We start from the raw sequence: 13,151 nt of genomic DNA on the forward strand, positions 1-13,151 counted from the left end.
CTGCGCAAAACGTCACCATAACAACGCCGCCATTGTGCCCAGTAAATATGGCCGCCATGATCTCATTTCCTTCACACTTTTCACGAAGCGCGCCGATTTCACATGCCATCTCTTAACTTTCCTTCCTCCATGTCCTGCACAGTCACCGTCTGCCTTTTGCTCCCGTTGTGGATCGGTTCGCCACTTAGTGAATTTCGCTCAGTATCTGACTCGGAACGGAACTTCTCTCGCGTGCGGTAAACGTGGATATGATCAAGCCGTATGTGATTAGGCCTCACGTCAAGATGCAAACACTTTGCCGGCTTCGTGTAACGGCCAAACAAGCACGGTCACAGTTTTAAATGTGGCTGTTCACGACACAACGTCTGAGCCTACCGTTGTCGCAACAGTGGGCGTTGTTTCCCTGACTTTTCTCGTGGACACTGGTGTTACCATCAGCTTTAGGGCTGACCACTCCATGGCATCTACAGCAGCGGAACTAGGTGCTTTGCACGCTGCACTTTGTGTGGTCAATCGGGAACCACCGAAACAATGGTCGATTTTCAGCGACTCAAGGGCTGCCCTGCAATTTGTGCTCTCAGCACTGCGTCGCGGGCCATACGAACAGCCTCTTTTCGAAATTCGATGCATTCTCCACAGTTCACACGACAAAGGTTATCATGTGACGTTTCAGTGGCTGCCAAGTCACTGCGGCGTCATAGGGAACGAACTGGCTGATACTGCCGCGCGGGCAGCTCTTGAAAGAACACGAGAAGAAGCCATTCCACTTTCGCGGACCGATGCTGCCAGTAATCTTCGACGACTTGCGCGTGAAATCACCTTTTCACTATGGTGCCAACCAAGCAACAAAACGAATCGTCAACACCACCTGTCCTCTTTGATGCTTTCCGCATGCCCACTGGGCTCAACCGAAGAGAAGCCACTCTTCTTGATCGCTTATGGCTAGGAGAGGCATTTACAAAATCTTATTCTTTTGTCATAGAAATGGCCGACAACGCTCTCTGCAATGCCTGCCATTGCGAATAGATGCTACACCCTGTGCGACTTTCCGTTGTATGACATCCAGAGACAGTCACTGGCGTCCGTTTTTGCGCGCATCGACTATATCCGAATGTCTGTGGACACTATTCTGTCAAGTGCTCGAGAGAAGACGTCGTAACAGAAGGCGACAAAAGTTTTGTAGAAATTCCTACGCGACACGAACTTGAGCAAGCGGCTGTAACTGAAATGTCACATAACGCGAAAAACAATACTGCACTATGACTGAGTGTGCACGCGTGTGCTACCGAATGTGCTGTATATATCTCTCTTCCCTCGCTGCTCTCTATCTTTCATCTCCCCAATCCCCCTACCATGCGCAGGCTAGCAAACCGGCTGCTTATCGGCTGGTTAACCTCCCTGCCATTCTCTTCCTCCTATTTTCTTTCCTCTGGTGCATCCGTGTCGTTAATTGGCACCGCTGGCATTTATAGACATTTTCCAGGCGTTAGGCTTTCTCTATCGCACATCATTCTGCAGACGTATTCCAAAGGAACAATTGATAAATTGGGATCTTTCACAGCAAAAGTCAAGTATTGCAGTTGTACTGCTTCTGTAACTTTCTACGTCTCTGTAAATGGCAGCTCCCTTCTGGGTCTTGATGCTGTAAGTGCATTATCCATAAAATTATCGGTGCTTCCATGACTTGTGCCCAAGGCGACGTGCAACGTGATTCTTCGGTCAACATGCCCAGTGAATTTCGGTAGCTGTTCACACGTGAACTCAGTTGTGTGCGCGACGTTGAGCATGAAGCCGTGCGTCCACCTCTTGTGTGTCTAGCTATTTCTGAGCTTCGACATCTTCCTCTTCTGCTCCGTAATGGAAGTTTCTACAGAACTGTTGCGTGCTTCTGATGTGCCTGCTCCTGCAGTGGTGCCTACAGTTGAGCATACCCTGGCTCTGCCTTCTTCGACTGGGAGTGCCTCCGTCACTAGAATGAATGTTCCAATTGTGTCTGCTGCTCCTGAGTATACTTCAGTTTAGCCAGTTACTCCTGTTCTGCCTGTTCCTACCCAAATTCTGGCTGTGCTTCCTACAACCTGTGATGATGTTCCGGAAACATCATCTTTTTTACGTCCACCGGAGATGCAGCCACCGATCGTGCCAGCTGAGCCACTTGTGGCGTTCCTGTTCCGCGTGCTTCAAAGACGCTTCCGCTGGTCGATGTTGCACCGACAGTGCTCGTTCCTCTTCCCCACACGATTTTTGCATCGGTGGCGCCAATTCATCCCCCACCGCAGCCTCAATCAGTACCTGCGAGTGCGGGCCTCCACTGTGCCGAAGGTGCACTGTACCGAACGTTCTTGGGCCGATTTCCTCGTTTCACCAGACTGTTCTCTGCGGCTGCACCTGAGACTCCTGTCGTGGAAGCGGCACCAGCGCAGACGTCGGCGCCATGTGTTGAAACATGACGCAGACTATGCGGACATCCTCTCCTGGCGGAGGGGGATGATGTGGTGCTACTTTCGGCCACGTGCCTTGGTTTCGTGTGCGTACTTCTTTTCAGTGTGCTTCTTATTCAGTGTGGTTACTGTGGATTTCTTCGTGTGTATACATTGTTATGTCTAGAGAGTGGACGACCTGATTTAGTGAATTTGGCAATGTGCCTTGCTGTGTAATGGGTGTGCATGCTGTACAATATGTTTTTATTCTGCACTGTGTTACGAGTGCATTTGTTAGTTTTCCTTACTTCGTACTCCCTTCTCATTGTAGTGTGTTGTGTATACTGTTCTATTGATCTTTAATGAGTGTATTTTCTTTTATCTCGAGGGGAAGATTGATCTCTACACAACATTATCTGAATTAGATAGTGTTGTGCCGTGCTGTTCGTTTAGTTTCGGTTTCGATGTCATCTGGCACCTCGTGTGGAAGTGCTATGCACTATGTGTATATATGTGTAAATAGAGTAGTTGATGACAAAGCCTCGTGCGAGACGGACGTCCTTCTCACGGTACTGCGCACCGAAGTCATGGATGGCTGCCGCCGGCAGCATCGGTCTGCTGCGGCTTTCGTTCTTGTTTTTCGTCTGCGTCGCACCCACAGCCAGCCCCGAAGCAACTGTGTCACGGGATCCATGCGACAGGGATCGTGACCGCGTTCCCACAGAAGAGAAGCTCCTGTGATATGTGTTGTTGCGAAGTCGTATCGCAGTACCGTTGAAGGCAAGTTGAGCTGACGAGGAGGCCTGGACACCTTCCCCAGACGGCGTTTGTAGCGTCGGCAGGTAAGCGGTTGGCGAGGAGGCTTGGACGCCGTCCCTCACGAACCGTGCTTTCTGTGGCGGCAGCCTTGCGGTTTCCATATCCTAGGAAGTAAATGTGGTGTTCCTGCAAGCTGTACGAGTACAGGTGGCTTACGCTGCGAGGTTCAGGTGTCGTACTGCGCCATTGCAAAGGAATAAACGAGACAGAAACAGCACCCTTGCTTCGGGCCGGCTGTTCTGTACTTCCTTCTCTTCTACCCCTTGCTCTAGCTACCCACGCGCCGGAGCCCCAGCGTCTTTCTTGGTCACGACTATATATATATATATATATATATATATATATATATATATATATATATATATATATATATATATATATATATATATATATATGACGTAAGAAGGCAGGGATGGTTAGGAGAAGTAGATGAGGAAGAAGTGCAGAATGGAATAAAATAAACATGGAGTATGAGCCGGGCCACGTCACCCAGTCATCATAGCGTCACACGAGTCGACAGGATGAAGACCTGGCGGCCACTTCATCAACCAGCCACCATCTCCGAACGTCTCAGCAAGACGCAGTGACCGAACGTGGACCACGAAAGTACATCCCAACTACACCAAGACCAGCATTATGACAGCACCATCAGACGACCTTCCCATCCCCAAGTACACCGGAGCAGCGGACGATGGACCTGTTCAGGACTGGTTCAACCTGTTCGAACTCCACGCTACCGCTGCATCTTGGTCGGAACGGGAGATGGTTACGAACTTCAGCGACTACGTCACCGGTGAGGCATTTAAATTTTACCTCATTCACATATTCGAGAACGACGAGTCATGGCAAAAAATCAAAGAGGAGATGATTACCCGTTTTAATGACTATGACCAAGACTTACTCATTGCCAACCATATAGAGACAACTGCGCACTATCGTCAATTTCCTAAGCAGTCCTCAAGCATTCGAAAGTCCAGCGCGAATCGACAAGTGCCTCAAGACGAAGTGGCATATGAGTTTACTTTCAGAAGACCATGCGTGTTTTGGGAAAAACCTAACCATCAAGCACGCCTCTCTTCTGCACGAAAGCCGGCATTTCGAAAGTCCTCACTCCAGCCTACAACGCGAGACATTGCCCACCGACATGATGCTCGTAATTCTTCGTCTCGCATACGCGGTCCACCACGCGGTTTTCCATCACACGGCTCTTCAAGCGCTCCTGACGCTCACCGTTTGCCTCATAAGGAAACCATGTTCACGATAGACAAGTTCACACACCAAGAAAATACCCAGTCGAGCCATGCTCCTTTCGCACGGGCTCATGCATCACCGTCCGGTGCACACACCCTCGACAGTCCAAACAAAACAGAATGCTCAGATGCATCGAACGTCGCACGCTACCAGGCGCCAGGACCACTCGCAGTGAACAGCGAAAAAGAAGCCCCTGAAGAGCTCCCTGTCATTTCTACGGCACCGCAGAATTGCCAAAATTTGCAGTTCAAACCTAATAATGCCATGTCACATGTGGTACCCTCATGCAGTGGTCACCAATCCAAGAATCGAACAAATTCAGAAGTGCATGATACATCAAGCCTTGTACACAGTTGTCTTTCGGAAGCACCCTTAATGAACCCCGTCACCGAAGCCTCTGAAGAGCATGCTAGCAATGATGACGCATTGCCAACTATGCCCGACAAGCAAGACACCAGTTTGCCATTCATCAGCTGTCTACGGGACTCGTCAAGCACCGAACGTAATGAATGCCCCATTCCTGAACGGGCACCACTACAGCCATCTCTTGAGCAGCCTCAGCAAAGCAAGCAAAGCTAAGTTCATAAACCCATGCTACAACGAGAGAAACTGCAACGAGGGCATCGACGAACGCGAAATTCAACGGAAGCGCACGCAACAATAAAAGAACATCGGAAAATAAGATCTCTAAACCAAAGACCGATTCGAGACGTCAGGCAATTTCGCACAAAGAAAAGTCACCAGAAACACTCCCTGCACCTGCTATTACACCGACTGCACCACCACAAAAAACGCCGAGAAAGACGCAAAAGCACTGCTTGCACACCGCAAGCACTCAGGCATTTCGTCACAGTTGGTCAAAAAGCACGAAAGCAAGAAGCACCGGAATCGCACCATTCACGACAAAAAATACAACCCCGACGACGTACGAGCCGCCAATGCCACAATGCGTTCCAACCTTGCTTAGTCCCCAGAACAGTTCAAGCAGTATTGTCGGTATCCATGTGTAGCCCGCTCTGTCCGGAACGCAACAGTCAAGCTCGTCCACCAGAGTCGTCATAAAAATCACCGGACTGCTCCCTCGGCCTTGAAGATTTAGTGAGATTGTGAAACTCTGTCGGGACATCAAACTGTGAATTTGGCCATTATTTTGTTTATTCTCAGCAATTTGTTGTAGCTCGTAACCGGTGCCATCTTTCGGGGGGAGGGGGAATCGTGTGACGTAAGAAGGCAGGGATGGTTAGGAGAAGTAGATGAGGAAGAAGTGCAGAATGGAATAAACATGGAGTATGAGCCGGGCCACGTCACCCAGTCATCATAGCGTCACATATATATATATATATATATATATATATATATATATATATATATATATATATATATATATATATATATATATATATATATATATATATATATATATATATATATATATATATATTGTAACAGACTAGAAAAGGGTAGAGAGGAGAAGCAGAGGAAGACGACGAGCGACGAGAACGGTTGGATGGTGGTGTCAAACTCCGCTCGGATGCTGGCGAATCATTGCGTCTAGTCTCGCGCAAAAAAACGGTCCCTTGTAAACAAGTCGGTTGTCCGCTGGTCATATGAAGCACCGGGTCTTGGTGGCGAAGACATGGCTGGTGTCCTTCGTGATTGGCGCTGTTGTTGGCGGCAATACCGAGCAATATGCCCAGTGAAACCACAGTTGTAGCACACGGGAGGGTCACGGTTTATACTATCTTGAATGGAACGAATCCTGGGCCGCTGCTGTCGGTGAGGAAGTTCGTTATCACGCAAAGAACGGGTTTCTGCCACTCTCTGGAATTCATCGTATTCGTCGTAAGTCACATCTTGGTAGTAGGGTTGGTACTGTCCTTGCCGCAGCGGGACGTAGTCCGGCTGAGAACCCTGAGTATAATAATGTGGCTGTGCTCGTCGTGATCGTGCGTCATAGGCAGGGCTTCTATCGCATAGACTTGGCTGATACTGAGGTGTGGCATCAGAATCCTCAAAGCCCTCCGCCACTTGGTGCGAGGAGAATGAAGCAACGTTTCGCTCGAACTCTGGTGGCTGATAGGGAGGATGAGTGCTTGGGCGGTTTGCCACTTGCGCGTACAGGCCGAGTTCTTCACGTACGATCTGCCGGATTGTTGTTGCAAGATCAAGTGCCTGGTTGCTGTCTATGCTCGCGATGGTCGTCACATTGGGCAGCCTGCCGAACTTTGGCGTGATGCGCCTCGTCTTTAGTTGCTCAAAATTGCGGCAATGACGAATGACATCGGTGACAGATGTCAAGGTGTCTTTCGCGATGAGGAAACTGTAAACATCCTCGGCGATTCCTTTTAGAATGTGCCCGACTTTGTCTTCCTCAGACATTCCGGAGTCAATGGTCCTACATAGCTTTATGACTTCCTCAATGTAGGTCGTGCAAGTTTCACCTGGCACTTGAGCGCGTTGCATTAGCGTCTGTTCTGCTCTTTTTTTTATCGTTGTTGGGTCGCCGAAACGCTCTTTGATTTCAGAAACAAATCTCTCCCACGTCGTTAGCGTTTCCTCCCGATTCTCGTACCACATTAATGCAGTATCGGTCAGAAAGAACACGACGTACAAAAGCTGAGAAGCGGCATCCCATTTGTTAGCGGCGCTCACCCGTTTGTAATGGATGAGCCAAGCCTCGACGTCTTCATCTGATCTGCCGGCGAAGGGACGAGCATCTCTCAGTTGTGGAGCCGAACTGGTCGGCGCAGGAGTCGAGAGGGGTCGGTGTTCATTTGCGTTGTGGGACATGTCCAGCCCAGATGGATTCGGTGGAAGTCCAGCAATGCGACGGCTCCGTCGAAGAACTTGCGGTTCACCTTCCGTCTTCGGGTGTCGATTACCCAGCACGTCCACCACAACTGTAACAGCGAGCTGTGATAAGATGGTTTTATTTACAGGAGGTGAACGATGGTCGTTTGCGGCAGCACACTGCGATCGTGCCAAGACTCTTCGTCTTCCTCTGCTTCTCCTCTCTACCCTTTTCTAGTCTGTTACAATATATATATATATATATATATATATATATATATATATATATATATATATATATATATATATATATATATATATATATATATATATATATATATATATACATACATACATGTGTGTGTGTGTGTGTGTGTGTGTTAAGCACAAAAATCGCATATATACGAGCAAATAAAAACAATTAGCTTTGAAAATAAGCATCATTGTGAGCCTTTCCCAAATAAAACAATCCAACCACTATATATATTCTGAAAAGCAAACCAGAGAAGTGTGTTACAAGTGAAAAATAATGATAGCCTAAAGTAGTAGCATTTTGATAGTTTATAAGCCTGATTATTAACTTAACGGTACCGCGCATTATCCTAAATGTCGCAGCAATCACAAGTCCATGGTTGACTTAGCCAATAGAGCTTACCGATCCCTCACACAAAAACCTGATGACACAGAAATATCGTGACCTCTTTTTATCTAATTCCAGTTGCTCGTTGTGACAATCATTTTCTCATAACTATTAGTGTTTTTTCGCTACGGCATTTCTCATTCTGCATTGAAGCATGAAATTGGTCCATTGTGTGTTTTTGTTCAGCAAATCAAGTTTTTCCAAATAATTAAAATGAGTAGACTTCAGGAGTGCACTCCGTCCACTCAGTCGCGACATGAACCACATTTAACTGCGCGTATTCAGTGACGTCTATCATAGCTTTGATTAAGTAGCCTGAATAGCCCATGGTGGTGCCGACCACCCGTCAATAGCAATAAAAAATACAAAGGCAACCCTTAAAACTTAAGACCAACTTGAGATAAGCATTAGCATATCATCCATAACGAGTGCACGCTACAACCTCAGGTTAATGAGGATTGAAAAAGTCCCATGATCGTTCATGCATTTGCTTAAAATTATTTCAAGGCGAAAGCTATTCTTTCCTTTCTTCTAGGTGCGTTGTATTGATCCATTTTAATATCTTGTCTAGAAAAAAACACACTGCAAATTCTAAGGTTTGCTTATGCGAGCACGGCTTTTAAACAATTGAAAATTTTCAGCATTAAGACCCCAAAGTTTGGCAACAACTGTATAGATTTATATGAAGAAAGTCTGACATGAGAAAGAGCAGTAAGTACGAGGCTTTGTCTTAGATATAACAAGACTCATACTTAAGTTTAAACTGCTGATGAGGCAGACTCGCAAGAAAAGATACCTCAATAGTACAAATGCATAGCATAAAGCGCTCTGCTTCATCATTTAAAGACGTGCACCCGTCTTGTATTTTTGCCAAGCAAGACCTTCGGTGCGGCTTTGAAATTGCAAAAATCTTGAACTTTGCGAGATAAAGCAAAAGTGTTGTAAATCAGACACGCTTGCCAAGCTTATCGTTTGTTAAAAAAGAGCACGAGAAAAAAATCACAGAATATCCATGGAGTGAATTATGTCCACCCGTTCGTTCTTGCTTCCATCGTCCACACGCCCGTCCGTGTGACCATTCGTGCGTGCGTTTGTCTGTGCGTCCATCCGTCCACCCCTGCGTTCGCCAGTGCGTACGTCCGTGCATCAGTTATGTCCGTGCTTTCGTCCGTACGTCCGTCCATTCATCCGCCTATTCATCCATAAATCTGTCAGTCTGTCCATCCGTCCATCCATACGTTCGTCTGCTTGCCTGTCTGGCGGTCCATGCGTCTGTCCATGCATCGGTTCGTTCGTTCATCAAGTGAATACTCCAAGTACCACCATCTCGCATCTTTTCATCACATATGCATCATATAGAAGTACCGCTATCCTAAAGACTTTCCAAGGACTAAACGAGAGGTGGCTACCTATTACTAAGACGACGAACATCGAAGCTTGAGGTCAAGCGATGCAGGCCCCACTGTCTATTGACATCTGCCAGGCACTCAGGGAAAACCGCGACCGTGACACTGGTGAATGGCCTCATACTCCTTCTACTCGAACAAACAAAGAGCCCCTTGCCGACTGCCTGGCACTCCACCGAGCCAGCGGGAAGTTACCGCAGCCTCCAGGCACACTGTCGGGCGTTAGCCCGAGTGCTTGGTTATGGTGGCCCTGGTCTACGCGTCCGAGGAGAAGACTGCCTGACTTCATCGGCGCAGTCTTCGGCACCTACCTGCTCCGTCGTGCCTTCATCTAAGCGTGGCCTTGCTCTTCACCGGATCCCTCCGACAACGTCCTCCCTGTACTCGTATCTGCTCTCCGTAGACCTCTCTGACGACTCAATAGTAGTACTCCCCGGCGAGATTGTTTTGCTTACGGTTGGACTAGACTTGTTTTTGCGATGGCTAAGAGCTTGGTATATGAGGTCGTCATATGTTTTGTAATCATACCTGCGTGTTGTGTGTTTTATGTTTTTGTGTTTCTATAATAAAGTGAGAAGAGCAGAAGGCAGCCTCGCCACCTTTCTTACAGACGTTGTACTTAATGACGCAAGAAAATCTGGTTAATTCGAGTATTCTGAAGAACCCTATCACTGTATTCCAGCCCATTCACATAATTTTGCAATTATATGTTGTAAATTCCACATCAGCCTGTTTGTTATACCCAGTTATTTGTACATCGTGGCTAACTGACTACAATTTTGTAACCAGCAGACGGTGTGCCTAATTTACTAAACTACAGTGGTCGGCGTATTTTGCCTTCAATAACCACTCACCCCCTTCATTTTTTTCTTCATTGGGACAGTATCTGCTAATGAGGTAGTAATTACCTTTATAATCAACATTTTATCAATACACCGCTAGTATAACTGTCAGTTTTAACAAAGTGCTCTAGTTAAGAACCCACAAGAATACAGAGTACAAAGACTAAGATGTCGTCTCATTCTCTCGTATGCAGCCCCCCGAACCTACAGGTTTACTCTCAGTGAATAACTTCACGCATGTAATAAGTTCACTCACCTCTTCTAATGCATTTTGGGAAAGGTCCAATGACTCGAGGCGGTCGCCCACACCACGAAATGCGTCCAGATGAATCTCGGACACGTTGCTGTGGTGAACGAGGAGGTGGGATATCTCCAGGCCATCTAATAGGCCAGGCGGAAACCTTTCTAGCCTGAAATTGAAAATAACTGGTTTTAAAAATTACCACTGTATTTGTACTACCGCGTCAGCACAGCTTATGGAACAAGAACGGTCAACTCTTAACTGTACGCAATTTGATAGGAGTAACGAACGAAAAAAATCAAGAGAACAGTGCCAAGTCATCGCGGTAAACCCATTCAGAATAACCGATATTACCCTACACTCGGGATGGCGGAATCTAGAATTTTCAAGAGTGTCGAGAATGAGAGAATGAGCACACAGACATAGGCGATTCCACAAACAAGGGCGGTATCGACATCGTGAAAAATTTACAGCCACTCATGCCAACTGCGAAAGCCTTTAACATTACTACATACGTTCGATGCCCTGTGTCTTTAAATCACTCCCATTTTGTTCTCGTCTTGAGCGTGTTATTGTATGTTTCCGTATACCATTTTGAAATACATTATTTTCCTACAGACCAACATTCCGCATTGTCAGAGTTCTTCCCAACAAGATTAAAAAATTTATTTCGAGTTCATTCTTATCTATTCAAGTAAGTGTGCATTAAAATATTCCTAAAGTATGTCAGGTCAACCAGTTACGTACTAATAGTACGGGCGAGATATGTACGATCATATGCATATGCTCATCAGTCTTTGTAAACACCTCAAAGTTAGGGATATGCTAGTATAGACTTTGCTTCAGCTGCAATTTTTTTTCGCATGGCCAACTCAGGTAATACTAAGATTACATTAGTCATCTACGCGCCAAAACGACAGCTAATTATTAGAAGAGCGACGTAGATATGGATACATTGAGATAAATGTGTAATAGGTGTAGACTTCTCGATTTATTCAACTTTTTATTCGACCTTTTTACCCGGCTAGTAGTTCTATTAAAAGTGCATCATGCTTTCATGCATGACGTGTAAGTTCAAAAACTAATTATCTGCCCAATCGGGGAAGGACACGTTCTGATAATACTGAATTTTTCCATGCGAAAACCCTGATATACCTTTTTAGCCTGCCAAAGTGAAGGGCCTGGCGTTACTTTTGGTAAGCCGGGGTTCTTTCACGTGTATGCAGATTTGAGTACGCGGAAGTACCCTGCACATACATCGCATGGTATTGCGACCACCGTGCCTGGCATCAAGGTAACCTCTAAGGACCATAGCGATCTATTCTCTGTAACAACTTGCAACCTAATAAGCGCAAGCTCCATCCACAGCCGCGATTACCCCACCCAGAAAATATTTGCATAAATGCTTTCGCTCACTTCAGTCACGTCAGAAACCTGGCGTGTATTTCAGACGCACGTTCGTGTTACTAATTTTCGGCCGGAATGCTTCAACCTAATGGCGAATTACAGCGAATATTTCAACATCACTTAGCGGGGAAAAGCAATACTTCTAGTAACGTTGACAAACTTTTTAATTATACCTTTTATCAGTAGTTACTATAAAACTAGTCATGCTTGTAACGATAAGCACCTAGCACTACTCTCTTCCACGGATTAGTGACAAGCATGTCACAGTTACTGGTGTAGAATTTCTATTCTTTTGTTGTAACCGTCTATTGGTATGCTACCACGCGAACGAGATCTGCTCTAAGCAACGACGTAAGCTCACCTAACTTCCTTGATTTTTAAATAAAGGACAGGATGCTGCGCGTCAGCAACAGCCGCCAGAGATTCCCTTAGCCGGTCGGCACGCTCGACTCGCTCGCAGATGACGTCGAGGCCCTTGGTCTTGTCGGCGCACTGACACGAAGGCCCTATCAGCGTCCGGGAGGGACACGCTCGGTGGAACCACTGCGCCATCGCTCCCGCCACGGCCGATGATAAGACGAGCAACAACTGGAGGAGCCCCGCCACCAGGGCTGCTGGACACCTCCGCCATCGAACCACGATGACTCGCAATCTCATGGCGCTGCTTCAGCAGACGCTCGGGGCCCGCTGCTGTGGCGGGATGGCGCCTGCAGAGAAGAGGACAAAGTAAAAATCGAAACTCGTGTAATAAAAGTCTGTTTCTGTTCAGTTATAAATGTTACCAGATGTTGAAGGTGATTGATCGATTGATTGATTGATATGTTGGGTATAACGCCCCGAAACCACCATATAATTATGAGAGACGCCGTAGTGGAGGGCTCCAGAAATTTCGACGACCTGGAGTTCTTTGACGTGCACCCAATCTCAGCACACGGGCCTAGAGAATTTTCACCTAAATCTAAAATGCAGCTGCCACAACCGGGATTCGATCCCGCTACCTGTGGGTCAACAGCCGAGTACGCTAGCCATTAGCCACCACGGAGGGGCTGAATGAAAGGCACAGTAAGGCATGATTTATTTCAAAATAAGCACTTCCTTCACATGAACGTAGCACTACAAGGTTTCTGGTCCTCTCTTTAAGCAATAAACGTCAGTTTATTATTTGAATTTTGTATTTCAAAGAACACTAAAAGAGAATAATAATTTGGTGCTTATTGCTGGAAGAGAGGTTCGGAAATGTCGTAGCGCTACTTTCTTGGCAAGGAAGTGCTTATCTTGAAATAAAATCACGTTTTAGTGGTGCGCACCGCATTAGCGCAACTCCTATCTGTCGCC

At 46.6% G+C, this 13,151-nt stretch overlaps 1 protein-coding gene across 3 annotated transcripts in view; it reads right to left on the reverse strand.

Annotated features, from left to right (window-relative positions):
• The window catches only part of LOC142803801 (uncharacterized), a 491,700-nt gene that overhangs the window by 36,861 nt on the left and 441,688 nt on the right, over positions 1-13,151 (reverse strand). For all 3 annotated transcript variants that reach the window (XM_075889887.1, XM_075889885.1, XM_075889888.1), the window contains 2 exons: positions 12,178-12,523; positions 10,425-10,578 (listed from right to left, as the gene is read on the reverse strand). In XM_075889887.1, coding sequence (XP_075746002.1) covers positions 10,425-10,578; positions 12,178-12,473 — 450 coding nt within the window. In that variant the 5' untranslated portion in view covers positions 12,474-12,523. The remainder of the gene's footprint in view (positions 1-10,424; positions 10,579-12,177; positions 12,524-13,151) is intronic.

Source organism: Rhipicephalus microplus, chromosome 3, assembly GCF_043290135.1.
Source record: "Rhipicephalus microplus isolate Deutch F79 chromosome 3, USDA_Rmic, whole genome shotgun sequence".
NCBI lineage: Eukaryota > Metazoa > Arthropoda > Arachnida > Ixodida > Ixodidae > Rhipicephalus > Rhipicephalus microplus.